General features: G+C 47.3%; 1 protein-coding gene across 2 annotated transcripts; it reads right to left on the reverse strand.

Moving 5' to 3' along the window:
• Positions 1 to 3,014: 3,014 nt before the first annotated feature.
• Positions 3,015 to 13,675, reverse strand: SNRPB (small nuclear ribonucleoprotein polypeptides B and B1). 2 transcript variants are annotated; one of them, XM_043602730.1, is made up of 7 exons: positions 13,543 to 13,675; positions 10,340 to 10,491; positions 7,372 to 7,483; positions 5,162 to 5,314; positions 4,474 to 4,612; positions 4,030 to 4,155; positions 3,015 to 3,164 (listed from the first exon to the last, which is right to left on the reverse strand). In XM_043602730.1, the coding sequence occupies exons 1-7, from the start codon at positions 13,543 to 13,545 to the stop codon at positions 3,127 to 3,129; spliced, it is 723 nt and encodes a 240-aa protein (XP_043458665.1). In that variant the 5' UTR covers positions 13,546 to 13,675; the 3' UTR covers positions 3,015 to 3,126. The 2 variants fall into 2 exon arrangements, with proteins under 2 accessions (XP_043458665.1, XP_043458666.1); XM_043602731.1 differs by having other exon boundaries at positions 3,015 to 3,296.
• Positions 13,676 to 19,944: the final 6,269 nt, after the last annotated feature.

Raw genomic sequence — 19,944 nt, forward strand, 5'->3', positions numbered from 1 at the left:
GCCAGGTCACGATCTCGCGGTCCGTGAGTTCGAGCCCCGCGTCAGGCTCTGGGCTGATGGCTCAGAGCCTGAAGCCTGTTTCCGATTCTGTGTCTCCCTCTCTCTCTGCCCCTCCCCTGTTCATGCTCTGTCTCTCTCTGTCCCAAAAATAAATAAACGTTGAAAAAAAAAAAAAAAATGTTTTTTGTGTGTGGTAAAGTAAGAAAGAGTCTATGCCTTCCAGCTCAGGCTAAGAATACAAAACCCTTCTGGGTCACACCTGGCAGGCAAATGGGAAGCTAGCCAGGGGAGGGGGGCGGGTGCCTCAGCCTTGCTTTGCGGTTTGTGCAACTCAGGGTATAGGTTCCGGTGACGTTGTCTGAGCCAGCCATTGATTTTTCTGCCAAAATCTACTGCCAAGCACCTTACTCCTCGGCCTTTTCCTCTGCTAACATATCCCGCCCACAATAAAAAGCCTTGGTAAACTCTCCACAAAGAAACTGTCTCTTCCTTCCTTTTTAATTCAGGCAACATTCACCCAACATTAACAATTAACCACTTTAATGTGACCATTAGAAGCCGACTGTATTTAGTTGCATTCACTATGTTGTGCAATAACCAGCCATCTCTAGTTTCAAAACCTTTTCATCACCAGGTAGAAACACCCCATATCCACTAAGTAATCAATCTCTATTTCCCTTGGCCCCATCCCTACGCCCTGGTAGCTTCTAATCTGCTGCCTCTGTGATCTTACCTATTCTGGACATTTCAAATAAAAGGAATCTCATAACGGGTCCTTTTGATTCTGGCTTCTTTCTCTTTGCTCAGTGTTTTTGAGATTCATCCAGATAGTTCGTATCAATACTTACATTTCTTTTATGGCTGAATAATATTTTATTGAGCGTAATAGCCCACAGTTTGTTTCTCCACTCATCCATCGACGGACCGTCGAGTTGTTTCCGCTTTGTGGCTATTATGATTCATGTACTGTAAACATTCACATACAAGTTTCTGTGTTGACATCTATTTTCATTTCTCTTGGGTATATACTTAGGAGTGGGACTGCCGGATCATATGGTATTTCTATGTTTAACTTTTTGACGAACCGCCAGACTGTTTTCCACTCTGGCTGCACCATTGTGTTTTGCCAGCAGAGCACAAGCGTTCATTTCCCCCCCATCCTCCCCAGCCCCACCTCTGGCCCTTTTTCTCCATGAAGGCCATCCAGTGGGTATGAAATGGTAGCTCATTGTGGTGTTAATTTGCATCTCTCTAATAACCAAGGATGTTAAACGTCCTTTTCCAGTGCCTGTTATCCATTTGTATATAGATCTTGTTTGAAGAAATGGCCATTCCTTTGCTTTTAAGTTGGGCCGTCTATCTTTTTACTGTTGAGTCGTCAACGTTCCTTACAGAGTCTGGATATTAAACCCAAGTCAGATCTAGGATTTGCAAGTATTTTCTCCCCTTCTACAGACTGCCTTATCGCATTCTTGATAATATCCCTTGATGCACAAGAGTTGTTCTTTTGATATCAAATCGAAGAAACCATCACCAGACCCCAGGTCAAGATTTACCTGTTTTCTTCTAGTAGGTTTATAGTTTTAGCTCTTACAGACTGTTGATCCATTTTGAGTTAATGAGTGACATACGGAGTGAGGCACAGGTCTAACTTCATTCTTCTGCGTTGGTTATCCAATTGTCCCAGCATTGTTTGTTGGAGACTTCTTATACCAACTGTGCACGCAAGGGTTTGTTTCTGGATTCTCAATTCTATTCCATCAGTCTATATGTCTATTCTTATGCCAGTACCGCACTGCTTGGATTACTGAAGCTTTGTACTAGGTTTTACAATCAGACATCAACTTTGAGCATTTTTCAAGATTTTTGCTAATTAGGGCCTCTTCCTTATAGCTTCATGCGAACTCCAGGATCCGCTTCTGTTCCTGAAAGAAACAAACAGAAAGAAGCCATTGGAATTTTGACAGATAGAGCACTTGAATCTGTGGACCACTTTGGAGTGTATTGCCATTTTAACAGTATCAAGTCTTCCAAGTGGACCTTTCATTCTATATCCTTACCTAATTGCTGTGGCTGTAACCTCCAGGACAATGTTGAACAGCAGTGTTAAAAGCAGGCACGCTTACTGCTTCCTTCCACTAAAGGGAGAGTTTTCACTATTCTGTTGGCTGTAGGTTTTTCAAATAAACCCATCTATGTTTACAAAGTTCCTTTCTATTCCTAATTTGCAGAGTGTCTTTATCACGCGTGTCAGAATTTTGTCAAATGTTTTTTCCGCATCTATTGACATAACGATTAGGGACTTTTTTCTATTAATGCGGGGTATTCTGTTGTTTGTGTTGAACCACCCTCACGTTCCTGAAGAAATTCCTAACACCCCAGTAGTGCATCACCTTTTTTTTTTCCAAGGGCTCCTTTGCATCTAGAATCGTCTTCCCCCGGACAGTAACCTAAGAGTAGCATCCACTTCCTATTTCTGTAACCTCAAAGCTTGATGTACTAAGCACTACAGTACCGCTCAGTGACCATCAACTGAACATGGACTCTAGGGGGAAGAAATCACAGAGCCCCACGACTTAGGCTATATGCACGTGTGACGGTGGGAGAGTTATACCAAAACTGTTCCTCTTCCAGTGGGATTGTTTTTCATTTTTACTACTTGCCTCTTCCCTTATCATATAAAAATGAATATAATCTCAAGTAATGCACAAGAGGCTATCAAGGAGTGCCTTCCAAAAAGGATCTGCCAACTCACAACTGTCGCCAACGGTATATGAGTGTTTACTTCAACAAACTAATTTTGCCAGTCTGATACGTGGAAATGTCTCGCAGTTCAATGTTGCTAATTCTCTCAGTAGGAGAGAGGTTTGTGCTTCTCTGCAAATGCGCTGTAAAATATTTCATAAGGGAAGCAGCAGAGATTAGGGCTAGCTTTTCCAAGGCAACCTTTCCTGACTCTATTAACTACCCAACAAAGGCTTTGTAAAATTGAACAGACACACCAGACACGTTTATAATATTCTTAAGAGTTTATTATAAACTAGTTTCACAGGCCACAAGGAAGTAAAAGGACTATGTACAGCCTTACGGGAAACAGGCAGGGAGCTGAGGAGGGCCAAGATGAGTCTAGGGCCTTGGTGGGCGCATTCCCGGGGGAGGGGGCCCTGAAAGGGAAACCAGACAATCCCGTGAGACTCCGAGAACAACGGCATAACAAACAAACAGGTCTGTGGTAATCGGGCCCACGCCTCTGTGGAGCTACTTCCATAACTCTGTGGCCAAGGGTCAAAGAAGGCCTGAAGTAAGAGTAAGAAGTTTAGTCAGTGCCTGATCTGCAACTCAAATCCCCAGTCCCACCCCAGCCTCCCACACCCTGCAGTTACCCAGTGATCAGAGGGACATATACAACATATATGCTAACTAGGGACTTCTCTGGGACAGACTGGGCTCCTAGGCTTATAAAACCCATCAACAAAAAACCTGAACTAGAGACACAGGGGTCAACCAGTGTGGCTGTGGGTTATCTTCGAGACCACCATGGCTTGCTGCAAAGAACACCAATCTGGGAGCCAGGACACTAAGCTCTCGGGGCCCATTTCCTTATCTATAAAGTGAGAGGACGAGTCTGTCAGCATTTCTCAAATTGGAGTTTGAGAGATATACATAATAAGTAGTACGGCAACCTCTTCATTACCAGACATTGTCAAGCCAAAGGACACAGGACAATCCCATGACCTTTGTGGGGGACTCTCAGAATGCATGATCGCACAGTGCCCTGAGAACACCACCGTGGACACTGAGAAGTACCCGGGTGTAGGACTGCCCTAACTGCTCTAAGAGGGAGGGAAGGCCAATTTCAGAACTACTTTTCCCCTCTTCCCTTTCTGGACAAAATTGCCCTCTAAGAGTGCATATCCTTAGGCTTAAGGCCTGAAAGCCCAGAGGGTATGGTCAAAATTCAACCTTCCTTCCATTCCCCATCCCAACATGCTCTCTAAGGAAGTCCAAATCACTGCTATTGGCACTTACCTCGCATCCCCGGGGGAGGGGGCCGCATCCCCGGAGGGGGCATGCCCATCGGAGTTCCCCGTCCAGGGGGGATCCCCATCGGGGGACCCATGGGAGGCCTCATGCCAGGTGGTGGGCCCATCATGCCTACGAGAGAAAAGCCCCAAGAACACAGCTCAAGTGTCTGTCTTGAAAAGGTAGCAGGGAACGTAACAAAACTGTCCACCAAGTTCTGAGGACGGACCATTCTACCCTCCCAGTCTCTGGGCCTTGAGCCAAAGAGGTGGGGCTCCCCATGGCTCCTGTCCAGCTAGTTCCGTGGTCAGTCAGTCAAGGCTGGATCTCAGAGTAATCCTGCTTAATTACACAAACTCATCACCAGTTTCAGTCAACGTTATGTCTCATCACGAATCCAGCGCAGGCACCTTCCATCAATTAGCAGGGGTCTCCTTACAGGCTTCTCACCTGGAGGGGGTGCCCCTCGGCCCATAGGTGGGGGAGGACCCCCACGGCCGGGTGGATACTGGGTTGGGGCCCCTGCAATACTGGCTGTGGCGGCGGCGGCGGCAGCAGCCACAGTGCCTCTTCCTTGCGGGGTCATCACCTAAGAGGACACAGGATCGGGGTCAGGCAGAACAGCAGAGGGCAATGCAGCATCCCACTCTCCTGCCCCCAACATGGTTAAGACGGAGCCGACACCCAATCGATCCCCCACGCTGCAACTCCCGGCATCGGCATCAGGCTATCTGAAACCACCTGCCAGAGAAGATCAAGCCTGAATGCTCAATTCCCACCTTCTAGACCGGAGTTGAGGAGGCCCACTCCAAATCAGGGAAGGCAACTGCATTTTCAAGTATGACGGATAACCGGTTGTAAGAGAGCATTCCCTCACATGCTGTTGTGGAAACATCTTGCCCCAATGTGGTTGGCCAAAATACCTTTCGTGCATCTCTTTACTTCAGTAGCATCAACGTTAATTTACAACGTTCGGTTTCCCTTCTCACGGGAGTCTGGGACTACATACGAAGGACAATGAGATACTGACGGCCTGAGAGTCACAGGTTGGTCCTTCTGGACTCTTCCCGAACTGTGGGGCCCCTCTCCATCCTTCATTTTAACCACGAGAAGTTGGTGCCCTTCCCCAACCCCTTACCTGTTGCGACGGCCCACCAACCCCTCGGACTGGCCCGGCAAGTCCTGCAGGAGCCTGCGGCATTGGAACACCAGCTGGGATTCCTCTGCCGGCAGCCCTGCCAATCCCTGGGCCCCCGGCAGCTCCAGCAAGTGGCACTCGGGCAATGCCAGTCTAAAAAATAAAGAAATATGCTAAAATGCTTAGGGCCTAGAGAATCCGTGCACTTTGGAACACCACTGCCAAGAGAAGCCCTCAGATTCACAGGACATCAAACCAAACAGCTTAAAAATACTACCTAGCCACCCACGTGTTAATGACATTCCTCTTCCATCCAAGATCATGTGCCTAGCTGTCACCCCTGCACAGGCTAGAAAAACTTAAAGAGTAAGTCTAGAGAAAACACACCACAACTCAACCTACGTGCATTCCTATGAAAATTAAACCAACAAAGGGCCAGGGCTCCATTCAGAAGGGTATATACCACAGGAGCTCCTGGGTGGCTCAGTCGGTTGAGCGCGTGACTCTCGATTTTGGCTCAGGTCACGATCCCGGGGTCATGGGATCGAGCCCTGTGTCGGGCTCCATGGGGAGTGTGGAGCCTGCTTGAGATTCTCCCTCTCCCTCTCTCTGTCCCTCTCCCCTGCCTGCTGGCGCACCCTAAAATATAGTAAAATTAAAATTACAAATATTTAAAAAAAAAAAAAAGGGTATAGTAGTCAAGAGCACTTGACCTGGCATCAAAGAGAAATGAAGTCCAGTCCCAGCTCTGATTCTCACCTAGCAGGTGACAGTGGGCAAGTAATCCCACAGTTCTGGGGCTGTTTCCTCACCTGTAAATGATGGGGTTATAACAAAACCGGTTGCAGTCATGAAGATTTAGAGTGAGTAGCAACTTCTACTGGAAACAGACACCAGGAGTTACGAATACAGACGTATGCTTCAACCAAAAAATGTGATAAACCCCTTGCAGGCATTTGTAATTGGAAAGGCTCCCTATTCCCTTTGGATTCAATGTATGAGTCCAAAAAAGACAGAAATGACTAGGGGGCACCTGGGTGGCTCAGTTGGTTAAGCATCGACTCTGGATTTCCGCTCAGGTCATGATCTCAAAGTTGGGGAGTCCGACCCCTGGGGGATCTGCTCTCTCCCTCCCAACATAAATTAAATACACATTAAAAAAGAGAGAGGGAGAGGACTAGGATAACTACTCTGTCCTCACTTAAGGGAATATTTTAAGTCATTAACATGCCTTTTAAAAAGCATACAGCAGGGGAGCCTGGGTGGCTCAGTCGGTTAAGAGTCCGACTCGAGTTCAGCTTAGGTCATGAACACAGTTCAAGCTCTGTGCTGAGTGTGGAGCCTGCCTGGGATTCTCTCTCTCCCTCTCTCTGTGTCCCTCCCCCCATTCTCTCTCTCAAAATAAACAAACTTAAAAAAAAAAGAAAAAAATACAGCAATCAGAAGAATGTTTACAATGTTAAGGGAAAAAGCAGAACACAGTATTACACACATATTATGTGTTAAAAAAAAACATGTACATGGACAAAAATAAGAAAAATTATTTCTTTGATGACAATGTCTTAAAACGAAAACAAGAAAACTTGGTTAGATGCTCCAAAGTCTAGTCTATTTCTAAGTGCAGGCTGGTGTTTACAGAACCAAGATTGCCTGGGATCAAATGCCAGCCTCACCACTTAATGGCTGAGACACCTTGGGCAAGTTACTAACCCCCAGTTTGTTTTATCTTAAGTGGGAATGATTTATCTCAAAAAAACGGCTTACAAGAAGTGGCTAAAATACTGAAGTGCTTCGCACAGCAGATGTTTCATAAATGTTAACTAGTTTTCTCCAACTGTACAAAATATATACATTCTGCTGTTTGGAGTTAGGACTTTTTACTGTCCAGCTAGACTGCCATCACATTAAGAACTGACCAGATGGCCTTAAGTGCCTTTTCTCCTGACTCACTCTGTACATCAACTGAGGAAGAAGAGAGGGCTTTAAAGTTGGAAACCCTCAAATTCTAGTTCCCCATCGCTACTTCCTACTTAGAGGGTAACCTCTTGGAGATTCTATTGTCTATAAAAGGAGGACAAAAATCTGAGGATGCCTGTGAATTATGCAATGAAATGCAGAGAAGCTAAGGCAGAGCCTGGCTCACAGCAGGGGCTCCCTTCTCCAAGGCTTCCTGGCCTTGCACTGGCGTGCTCTGCTCTACGCTGACTTACATCTTTGGGAGGAGGTCCCTCTACAGTCATGGAGACTAGGTTCTCCCCGCGAAGCAGCACCAGACCGAGGACTCGCTTCTCTTCTCTTTCTGCTTGCTTTGAGTTCTTTGGCCTGGGGATGGGTTTAGGGAAAGAAACAAAAAAAGTAAGCATCAGAAAGAGGGTAAAGCTCCCGTTCACCTGCCTAGGGGCCTCCAAGATTTTTACACTGTATCTCTCGACAAATGGTACAAAAACTTTCTCTAAAGCAACTCCTCTGCACAGTCCTCACAGGCTGACTCATAACCCCTTAGGTGGCTGTCTCCCACGCCAAGAGGACGCACTGGCCAAGAGATAGGACAAGAGTTAAGAAAGCCCAGCCCTGGCTCAAATGTTACTCTGTAACCATGGTGAAGGTCTTTCCTCAGTCCACTCTTCTTTGCCATTACCCTATTCCCTCCCTTCAGCTTAAGGCCTCGTCTGTGTGAAGAGGCAGCCTGAACAACTCCAGTCGACCGAATCCCAGTCAGCCCTCTTGCGCGCAAGCCTCCTTCCGCCATCAAGTCAACCCCGCAGAACTATTAACTCCATCCCTCAGGTCACCTCAGAAGTAGAAGAGAGGAAAAATAACTTCATAGAAGTTACACCTCTATCCTCAAAGCACAAAAACAGAAAGTTCCAACGCAACAACCAGAAAAGGATGAACAAAACATACTGCTGACCCTTGAACAACCTGGGTCTAAACCGTGCGGGGCCACTTAGACGCGGATTTTTTTCTGATACAGTGCTATAAATGTATTTTCTCTTCCTTATGATTTTTAAAAACGTTTCTTTTACTTTACTGTAGGAATACAGTATATACAAAACAGAACACACTAATTACATGCTAATCAAACGTTTATCTTATTGGTAAGGCTTCCTGGCCAACAGTAGACTAGTAGTTCAGTTTGGGAGAAGTCAAGAGTTACACGTGGATTTTCAATGGTGTGGAGTCTGCACCCCAACTCCTGGGTTGTTCGAGGGTCAGCTGTAAATGTAAACTGGGAAATAAAATAACCGTAACAAGACAGGGGAAGGGAAGAAAAAGCCAAAACCAATACCCTAAGAATAAAGGAAAGACAAAATGCCTGGATTTTTAAAAGCTTAAAGGTTTCTGGGGTGCCGGGGTGGCTCAGTCGGTTAAGCGCCTGACTCTTGGTTTTAGCTCAAGTCATGACGTCACGGTTTGAGGTCAAGCCACACACAGGGTTCCGTGCTATAGTGCAGAGCCTGAGTGGGATTCTCTCTCTCCCCCTCTCTCTGGCCCTCCCCCCGTCACTCTCTCTGTCAAAAATAAATAAACTGAAAAAAAATTTTTTAATTAAAAAAAAAACGTAAAGGTTTCCTTTTAATGATATTTTTATATTAAATTAAGAGTTTTCTGGGGGTACATAGTTCTTCCTTTTCTTTTGGGCCTATCTTTATTTCCTCTTTCTTTCTTTTTTTTTTTTTTTAATACTAAAAACACGTATTGTTCTTTCATTAAAAAAAAAAAAGAAACAAACAAACCTTTCTGGGTATTTAAATTTTTCCTCATATACTTTTATGTATTTTTAAAATGTATCTTCTAATAGACATTTTTTAATTATCAGAATAATTTCATTAAAAAAAAAAATAAAAGATGGAGCGCCTGGGTGGCTCAGTCGGTTGTGTGTCCAACTTCAGCTCAGGTCATGGTCTCGCGAGTCTGTGAGTTCAAGCCCCGCGTCGGGCTCTGGGCTGACAGCTCAGGGCCTGGAGCCTGCTTCGGATTCTGTGTCTCCCTCCCTCTCTGCCCCTCCCCCGCTCATGCTCTGTCTCGCTCTCTCTCAAAAATAAACATTCAAAAAAAAATTTAGGGGCGCCTGGGTGGCTCAGTCAGTTAAGCGTCCGACTTCGGCTCAGGTCATGATCTCGCGGTTCGTGAGTTCGAGCCCCGTGTCGGGCTCTGGGCTGACAGCTCAGAGCCTGGAGCCTGCTTCGGATTCTGTGTCTCCTTCTCTCTCTGCCCCTCCCCCACTTGTGCTCTGTCTCTATCAAAAATAAGTAAATGTAAAAAAAAAAAAAATTTTTTTTTTTTTTAATTTAAAAAAAAAATAAATAAAAGACAGAAGAGACCATTTGGAATAGTTCTACACTGATCTGCTGGCCCCTCTACTGTGTCCCTGGCACTTGGCCATCCTTATTACACTGTATCCTGTACTTCTTGACCTCTTGCCACAAAAAGAAAACAAGAGCCCCAAGGGGAATCAAAAGGAAATCACAGCCACCGACAACCTAATATGGACCACCGCATGGGGCAGAAGAGAGCTGACTGATCACGGAAGTCACATAACCTCTTTGGGCCTCAAGATGCCTCGAATGTAATATGCACGACAAGCTAGCCCACGTCTTTTAAGAGGCCAGAAGCTCAAGATCTGTGAGGCGTGAGACAAGGGAGCTATCCAATTGCATATGGAATTGTAGAAAAGTAGAAAAGATCTGATCGTGTCTATAAACGCCAACAAAAATCACTGGCCCCAAACCCACACGGGAAGCTGAGCACTTACCCTGAAGAGGGTCAGAGGCTTCTTAAAGCAGTTTCAGACCAGGCTGCATTGGGAGAGCCCTTTAGGCTACAGCTTTACAAATAGGCAATGAGGCCAGAAAATCAAGCTCTCCCCCCTCACACACCTGTGGGGAGAACATGAGAGCCCTTTACCCCAGTACCCAGGGGCACACACAGTCAGAGAAACAAAAAGCCTAGCAGCCCTCCTTACAACGTGTACTCCGCTAGAACTAGAGAGCGAGGCTTGCTGGGCTAAGGAAGATTTCTTGGAGTCCAACGTCCCCATTTAAATCTGCCCTCTAACGCAGGAGAGCAGACCAAGGAACCAGCTAGAGCTACATCGACCACCTGTCGCTTGGCCCACCCACCCGCTCCACTTCCCTCGCAACTCACATCCCACCCCCCGTGCGGCCCACTTCTCACTTGATCTTCCTGAACTCATCACAGTCACAGAGGATCAAGTTCATGTGCTTGTCAAAAGCCTTGAAGGTGCCAATGAAGATGCGGCCGTCTTGCAGGATGCACCTCATCCTGTAGTCGATGTGCTGCAGCATCTTGCTGCTCTTGCCCACAGTCTGCAAGGAGAAAGCAACGGGATGAGAGGCCAGCTCTCTTGGACCTGTATATCCCCGGCGCTTCCTAAAACCTTCAGCTGTGACTTTCTTTTCCACCAGGCTATCTTGCTCCGTCGAGTCTTAGCTCTGTCTTCCAGCCACAGCCCTCCCCTGGGAATTCCCCCGCATCACCCTGTGCTCAGCCCTAACTTCTGCCCACTTCCCGGTTACTCCCTGCCCTTAAAATAAATCTTTTTCAAAAAAAAAAAAAAATCATCTTTACTTTCATTCAATTTTTTTTGAATGTTTATGATTTATTCTTTTTGAGACAGACAGAGAGAGAGACAGAATCGGAAGCAGGCTCCAGGCTCTGAGCTGTCAGCACAGAGCCCGATGCGGGGTTCGAACCCACGGACCACGAGATCATGACCTGAGCCGAAGTCGGACATCTAACTGACTGAACCACCCAGATGCCCCTAAAATCATCTCTTTTTTTCAGGCATAGGCATATTACAATTGCCTATGTCTATGCTGTGTCAGTCTCAGGGGTGAGGGTGAAAAGTACCTCCAAATGAATCCAGCACTCCCCTCCACCAAATTAGCCATCTGCCACTGTGCAGATTACAGGTGTGTGACTCCAGTGCCGTGGAACACCCACAGCCCGTTTAAAAGACAGAGTAAAGGGACACCTGGGTGGCTCTGTCAGTTAAGCATCTGACTTCGGCTCAAGTCATGTTTTGCAGTCTATGAGTTCGAACCCCGCATGGGGCTCTGTGCTGACAGCTCAGAGCCTGGGGCCTGATTCAGATTCTGGGTCTCCCTCTCTCTCTGCCCCTTGCCTGCTCATACTCGGGGTGTCTCGGTCTCAAAAATAAACATTAAAAAAAAATTTTTTTTAAATAAACAAATAAATAAATTAAAGACCAAGTAAAAGAGGTGCTGGAATGATTGGCACTCAAATCCAATCAATGAGAAATCCGTCATCAGAAAGGAGATGATGGGCTTGGGGGCAAGAGGCATGGAATCTCTAAAGCAAAAACATGGGCGTGCCTCCAAGACTACCTTTAAGAGGGAGACCTTCTGGTGGTCAGGGCGCTAATCAGTTCGAACACATAATGGTCTTTAAGAATAAAGAACTTGCGGGGCGCCTGGGTGGCTCGGTCGGTTAAGCATCCGACTTCGGCTCAGGTCATGATCTCACGGTCCGTGAGTTCGAGCCCCGCGTCGGGCTCTGTGCTGACAGCTCAGAGCCTGGAGCTTGTTTCAGATTCTGTGTCTCCCTCTCTCTCTGCCCCTCCCCTGTTCATGCTCTGTCTCTCTCTGTCTCAAAAATAAATAAACGTTAAAAAAAAAAATTAAAAAAAAAAAAAAAAAGAATAAAGAACTTGCTTTCACTTCTTTATTAATCCAACAACCTTTTTTACTTTGTAGCCCGGATTCCAATGTAACTTTGCTAAGAGACAAAATAGATCTTGCAATGCAAGTTGTCAGATGTCTTTGGCAGTTCTCTCTCTCTCTCTCTCTCTCTCTCAATAAACAACCTGGCATTTCGTTTGCAGATCAGTCTCCTGTCAGCCTGATTGGTGTGGGCCAGTCCTAACTCATCCAAGCGCCTTCTTTGTGGCAGGCACCGTGCTTGCTGTTCATCTCTGTGAGCTTGGACCAGAACAGGGTTTTGAGCCCACAAATGTATGGATCAGAACCTTGACTGACACCCTGGAGACCCTGGTTATGTGGTTTACTCTCCCTCAAACGACTATTTTAACCGGCTTCTAACTGCACAGCTTCGAGCCACACAGATCTGAACCTCTATGGTCTACCTTGTAATAGCTTAACACTTCCTTGGTGCTCACTGTGTACCAGGCACTGTGACAAGCACTACACATCTCATTTAATTCGAGAAATCAGAACTGTTATTCCTGTTTTACAGACAACAGCCACTGAAGCCAGGAGAGGATAAGTAGCTTGTCCTGTCTCACAGCCAGGAAGCCGGGTTGGAACCTAGACAGACTGAATCCAGTGCCCACTCTTCCAACCAATCCCACAAACAATTCCCTGCTTTCAGTGCCCCCCAAGTGTAACAGCTACAGAACACAGTGATCTTTCTGAACACAACTAAGTTTGTGTCATTTTGCTGGCTAAATCCTTGACTGGTATACCTCATCATCCACAGGATTGTATGTAACAGCACGTAAAATTCCTCCCGCCTTCTTCCTCTCTTCCTCCTTCAGAAACTTTCAATAGTGCTACCCTTCCTGCTTTGCTCTTGTAGTCCTTCCAAACTGGAATATTCCCTTCCATTTTCGCTGGGAAGACGCTTCTAACAACGTCTAAGGGCTCTGCTCAGGAATCCTCTACTCCAGACGGCCTTCTTACCCCGCCCCTCCCTCGCCGTTACTTTTACGTAATGCCTACCTATCTATCACTCTGGATTAGATTATCTGTGTCCCCACCGAGAAAGTGAACTGGGTGAAGGAAGGAAGCATTTCATTATGTAGCTCCAGGGCCTGAAAAGTCAGGCATACTTAAAACACACAGACACGCTGAACAAACGAGCTGAATTCTTCCCCCCAAACATTGCCGTTCACCCTCCCAGTCCCTCCCATCTACCGGACCCAAGCACTCTCTCTAGATTCGGCCACAAGTCTGCCCCACCTCTTTCCGCAACTCCTCCTCAGACCCCGTTTCACACGTCTGAGTCTCTCACCGGGTCTTCCCCAGTCCTCCCGCGGCTCTAATGCCTGCTCCGAAACCCCAGACATGCATTTATTCTGCAAAAGTTTACTTCGTGCCTGCAGGAACCCAAGCACTGTGGCTACAGCGGCGCGGAGGGCCGGAGTGCTATCCTCGCCACCACCGAGCGACTCAGGCCTCCGTTCCTCAGTTCCAGCCTTCCCCTCCCCCACCCTACCGAGTGGCCAAGGTCCGGGTCTCCCCTGCCCGGACCGGGCGGCCGCGGCCCGGGCCTTCACCGCCATGAACCCCCAACCCGTGACCTCCTCCCGATCAGCCGCGGCCCCCACTCCACAACAGACTCGGAAGTTCCCGCGCCTCCCGCCTGCGCCTCCTCACCATGGTGGCGGTTCTGATGGCTCCGATTCCCGCCGGATTCCCCTCGGCAGAGGCCTAGACGCCCGCCAGTAGTCCGCTTCCCGCCGCCGCTACCGGAAGAGCGGCCTCGTATAAAATGGGGTCGGGCGGAAGCTACTTCCGGTCCCTGCGCTGGCTCACGAGTTCCGGCCAAAAGGCGGAGCTGTGAGCAAGGAGCCCTCTGGGGCTTGGGGCGGGGCCTGGGGCGGGGCTTGGGGCGGGGCTAACGTCAAGTTGAACTTCGCGGAGATGTTTGGTCACCTTCCTAGTTTCAGTCCGTTCCTGAGATGCTCCTCCACACTTTGCTTTCTGTCCTCCACCCCGTGTCCCGGCCCATTCTGTCTTGGTCCTCGTCTCCCACCACTCTCCCTCGGCTCTCCTGAAGCCACCGCCCTTGCTTTTCTGTTAACTTGCTTGACGCGCTCCTACCTTAGCATGATTGCGTTTGCTGTCGCCTCTGCCTGGAATGCTAGTCTTCCAGGTATGTGCACAACTTCACTTCCTTGAAGACTTAAGCTCAAATAACATTTTCCCACTGAGGACTTCCCTAGCCATCCTGTTGAAAACTGCAGCCTTCCCACCCATCCCTGCTTTACCTTTCTCCTTAACAATGATCCCTAATATACTCTATATTTGTTATTTTTCCTCCCCATTAGAATGGAAATTCTGAGGGTACAGATTTTCCTTTGTGTATTTTTTGTTACTGCAATGCCTAGAACACTGCTTAGCACAAAACAAGGGCTCAAAACATATTTGAATGAATGAATGAGTCAATCAACCAATCCCATCCAGTCCTATGACCTTTGAATATTACGTAAATGCTCAGGAATCTCAAATTTATTCCTCTGACCCTGGGTTCTTCATTTAACTCTTGGCCTTTTACATCCACCGCCTGCTTGATCTGGATGTCTAATAGGTATCCTAAATTTAACACAGTGAAAATTGGATTCTTGATTGTTGTATTCCCTTTTCTTCCCAAACCCACTTCTTACCAGTGTTCCCGATCTCAGGAGTTTCTCGAGTTAAAAAACAAAAAGCAAAATGACAAACTTGGGAGCATCCTTGATTCCTCTATTTCTCTCCCACCTCATAATCAATCAGTCAGCAAATCCTGGGGACCTCACTTACAAAATGCCTTGAATCTGACTGTTGTCATCTGTTCCACTGCTAACATGCCAGTCCTAGCCACCATCAGCCTGTCAATTTCCACAAACGAGGACAAGGGGGTCATGAATTCACTTGGCCTTTGGTAAGTGTTCTTAAGGTTCAGTCTAGAACAGGGACTGACAACCTTTTCCAGCTAGTATTTTATGGTTTGTGGGCCACGTGGTCCCTGCTGCAATTACTCAACTCAACCATTATAGGATGAAAGCAGCTATAGACAACATAACAAATATATGGCTGTGTTACAATGAAACTTTACAGACACACATACTTTTCTTCTTTTGATTCTTTCAACCATTTAAAATGGAAAAATCACTCTTAGTTCACACGCTTTACAAAAACAGGTGGCAGGCCAGATTTGGCCTTCAGGCCTGTAGTTTCCCATCACAGGGTCCAAACCATTATATTTCTGTGTCTGGGTTCAGGGCCATAGCCCCAGCTAGTAGTAACAATAACTTTGACTTGCATTGTTTCTTTGGCTTATCGCCGGGTTCACTGCAGATACAAAGTTCATGCTTTTGCTTTCATACAAAAGCTATACACATGTGGGGCGCCTGGGTGGCTCAATCGGTTGAGCGTCCAACTATGGCTCAGGTCATGATCTCTCAGTTTGTGAGTTCAAGCCCTGCACCGGGCTCTGTGCTGACAGCTCAGAGCCTGAAGCCCGCTTTGGATTCTGTGTCTCCCTTTCTCTCTGCTTCTCCCCCTGCTCATGCTCAGTCTCTCTCTCCTTCAAAAATAAACATTCAAGAGGCGCCTGGGTGGCGCAGTCGGTTAAGCGTCCGACTTCAGCCAGGTCACGATCTCGCGGTCCGTGAGTTCGAGCCCCACGTCGGGCTCTGGGCTGATGGCTCAGAGCCTGGAGCCTGTTTCCGATTCTGTGTCTCCCTCTCTCTCTGCCCCTCCCCCGTTCATGCTCTGTCTCTCTCTGTCCCAAAAATAAATAAACATTGAAAAAAAAATTAAAAAAAAAATAAACATTCAAAAAAAATTTTTAATATTTATTTGTTTTTTAATTTCCATCCAAGTTAGTTAGTATATAGTGCAACAATGATTTCAGAAGTAGATTCCTTAATGCCCCCTTACTCATTTAGCCCATCTCCCCCCACAACCCCTCCAGCAACCCTCTGTTTGTTCTCCATATTTAAGAGTCTCTTATGTTTTGTCCCCCTCCCTGTTTTCATATTATTTTTGCTTCCCTTCCCTTACGTTCATCTGTTCTGTGTCTTAAAGTCCTCATATGAGTGAAGTCATATGATATTTGTCTTTATCTGACTGACTAATTTCGCTTAGCATAATACCCTCCAGTTCCATCCACGTAGTTGCAAATGGCAAGATTTCATTCTTTTTGATTGCTGAGGAATACTCCATTGTATGTATGTGTATATATATATATATATATATATATATATATATATATACCACATCCTCTTTATCCATTCATCCATCGATGGACATTTGGGCTCTTTCCATACTTTGGCTATTGTCGATAGTGCTGCTATAAACATTGGGGTGCATGTGCCCCTTTGAAACAGCACACCTGTATCCCTTGGATAAATACCTAGTGGTGCAGTTGCTGGGTCATAGGGTAGTTCTATTTTTAATTTTTTGAGGAACCTCCATACTGTTTTCCAGAGTGGCTGCACCAGTTTGCATTCCCACCAGCAGTGCAAAAGAGATACTCTCTCTCCGCATCCTCGCCAACATCTGTTGTTGCCTGAGTTGTTAATGTTAGCCATTCTGACAGGTGTGAGGTGGTATCTCATTGTGGTTTGATTTGTATTTCCCTGATGATGAGTGACGTTGAGCATCTTTTCATGTGTCGGGAGAAGTGTCTATTCATGTCTTTTGCCCATTTCTTCCCTGGATTGTTTGGTTTTTGGGTGTTGAGTTTGATGAGTTCTTTATAGATTTTGGATACTAACCCTTTATCTGACATGTCATTTGCAAATATCTTCTCCTATTCTGTCGGTTGCCTTTTAGTTTTGCCGATTGTTTCCTTCGCTCTGCAGAAGCTTTTTATTTTGATGAAGTCCCAATAGTTCATTTTGGCTTTTGTCTGCCTTGCCTCCAGATGTGTTGAGTAAGAAGTTGCTGCGGCCAAGGTCAAACAGGTTTTTGCCTGCTTTCTCCTCTAGGATTTTGATGGCTTCCTGTCTTATGTTTAGGTCTTTCATCCATTTTGAGTTTATTTTTGTGTAGGGTGTAAGAAAGTGGTCCAGGTTCATTTTTCTGCATGTTGCTATCCAGTTTTCCCAGCACCACTTGCTGAAGAGAGTGTCTTTATTCCATCGGATATTCTTTCCTGCTTTGTCAAAGAGTAGTTGGCCATACATTGTGGGTCCATTTCTGAGTGTTTGGCTATTCTCCAAAACAATTTCTAGATTGAAATTAGTGACGAGGATACAAGGCTAGACAAAAATAATCTTTACATAAGGAGAACATGGATTTTTATCCCTTATACATATCATACATATTAGAAGAAAATAAAAAAGCATAGCATGGTATTATAGCACATTTCCATTAGGAAAAAGATTATGCTGTGAATCTCAGTGCTGAAAAACAAGGGCAGGTGTATGACTAGGCTGTCTGTCTTTGACCAGTGAGTAGAGGGATGATGGTGGGGTCACTAGCAGGACTGGCTCTGAGGAATGGAGGGCTGAGTGGACACCATATTGGAGCCATGCTTAGGGGTCTTTAGACATATGAACTGACATGGGGAATAGCTAAGCAACCCAAAGCAACGATTCATGGCCGGAGAACAGGTTGGGTGTGGTTAAAGGACCTGACCCTGGAATCTGGAAGGCCGCAGAAGGAATGTGGTTAAAGGATCCCCAGAACTGGAGGACATAAACAGACCATTAAGGAACAGCAGTGCTTCCAGAGGGTAGAGAAGGATTCAGCAAGGACCTGAAGAGAGACCAGAAACAAGGAAGGAAGGGAACGTTCCCGAGAAAGGAGCTGTCACAGAAACCAGAGGGAGATCTGGTTAGGAGATCTCCAGTTAGGAGACCAGTTAGGAGAGGAGGCAACCTGTCCCCCAGAGACCTGGGAGGGCCCTCCCTTCAGCTGGCATGTCTCCAGAACCTAGGTGGTCCTCCCCATGCAAAGGCTCAGATTTCCCTACAAATCTATTGGATTGATTCGGGACTCCTTTATTCTCAAGGGTTGAATTCATGCAGGAAATCCAGGTTGTGGACTTGAATTCCTTTCCAGATTGCTCAGAGACTAAGGCACACAGCCTGAGCTTGTCAAAGATTTCAGTAGAACAAAAGGACAAGAGGACCTGGGAAAGAATCGGTGTATGAAAATTAAACGAGACCGTTCTTGGATTACTTAAATAAAGCCTTCCACGTTTTTATTCCATCTGACCACAAACAGTGGAAAACCCAGGTCTCTAGCTGTGAGTGCCATCTTCCCTCTCATCAAGACTTCTGAAAGCCCCTTAGAGGTGAGTGACGTAGTGGTCTGCGGTGGCCAGTCTCTGTCCTCATGAGTCTGTCCAGAAGAGACATCAAGATAAAGTTCCACCCGGGAGCCCTCCCTGAGCATGTCCGCTGGTGCGAGATGGGGCCTCACCTCCTGCTTAAGCCTCTCGAAGCTTTCCTCCTTGCCCACGGAAGGCTTCTCCCACACGAGCTATTTTCTGGTGGATACGGAGGCTTTCCCCGAGCCCTTGCTCACCCTCCCACACACACACAGCTTCTCTTCGGTATACCCTGGGGTCTGTTGAGGGGTGACATGTGGCCAAAGCCTTGTCCACACTCCTCGCACGCTCAGGATGTCTCGGAGTGGATTCCCCGGAGAGACCATGAAACGGGGGTTGAGTGGTTTACTGGGGGAATGAAGGCAGGACTGGGCAGAGGAAGCAGCAGCCCTGCGACATGTTTGCAACCAAACCACTCAGTCCGATGGGGGCCTCTGGATCTGAGATGACCCTCTGGGGTCGTCCCTACTGGATCAAGCATTGGAGTTCTGTCTCCCCGTATCAATTGGTCACTGGCCAGGAGCCCCCGCCGTGGGGAGGGTGAAGTTCCCTGTGGCTGCAAGCAAGTCCTAGTGAGGAAGTCCTCTGTGCAGCCACCAGGGGCGGTAATCTGACCCCTGAATGGGTCATCTGGACGGAGCTCCCCAGGATCTCCACGTACGGATTACCCTTCCGGTGTGTGAAGAAGGCTGACTGAGCACGAGAGTCTTACACCCCCTGCAAGCACACGGCTCCTCCCCGAAGGTGCCACCTGGTGCCCGCCTGCCTGCTCTTTTCTTAAGGTCTCTGAACACAGGCCGCCTCTCCCAAGTCGGCCGCTGGATGTTCAGTGAATCCGGATTTATCGCTGAAGCCCCACCCGCGTTCCCTGCACACACGGCACTTCCCACCTACGTGCATCCTTTTTGATCGGCGAGGGTTGACTTACGGCTGCCGAGTTGCCCACACTCTGCACAGATAAGCCTCCTCTCCTGAATGTGTCCTTGAAGGCTGTTGAGGACCGACATGCCTCTGAAGCTTTACTCACACTCCGTGCACAGATAGGGATGCCTCCCCATCTGTCTCTCTGGTGCAGGATGAGGTTTGACTGATTAATAGAGTCCTGCCCAGGATTCCCCCCCCCCCCCCACAGAAGGCTTCTCGCCTCAGCGTATCCTCTGGCGTCTGATAAGATTCAACGTGGGGCGCCTGGGCGGCTCAGTCGGTTAAGCATCTGACTTCGGCTCAGGTCATGATCTCGCGGTTCGTGGGTTTGAGCCCTGTGTCAGGCTCTGTGCTGACGGCTCAGAGCCTGGAGCCTGCTTCAGATTCTGTGTCTCCTTCTCTCTCTGTTCCTCCCCTGCTTTCTCTCTCTCTCTCTCTCTCTCTCTCAAAAATAAATAAAAATTAAAAAAAAATTTTTTTTCACATTTGACTTATGGCTAAAGCCTCGCCCACACTCCAGGCATGCGTAGTGTTTCTCCCGGGAGCAGGAGCGTGTCCTCTGATGTCTGAGGAAGGAGGACTTCTCGCTGAAGGCTCACCCACACTCGCCACAAACATAAGGCTTCTCCACAGAGTGAGTCCACTGATGTCCAGTGAGGACTGACTTATTTCTAAAGCTCCGCCCACACTCCCCGCACACATAAAGCTTCTCCCCTGAGCATGTCCGATGGTGTCTGATGAGGGTTGACTTCACTTTAAAGCCTCACCCGCACTCCCTGCAAACATCGGGTTTCTCCTGGAAGTGGGCC

This window comes from Prionailurus bengalensis, chromosome A3, assembly GCF_016509475.1.
Source record: "Prionailurus bengalensis isolate Pbe53 chromosome A3, Fcat_Pben_1.1_paternal_pri, whole genome shotgun sequence".
Taxonomy (NCBI): Eukaryota; Metazoa; Chordata; class Mammalia; order Carnivora; family Felidae; genus Prionailurus; species Prionailurus bengalensis.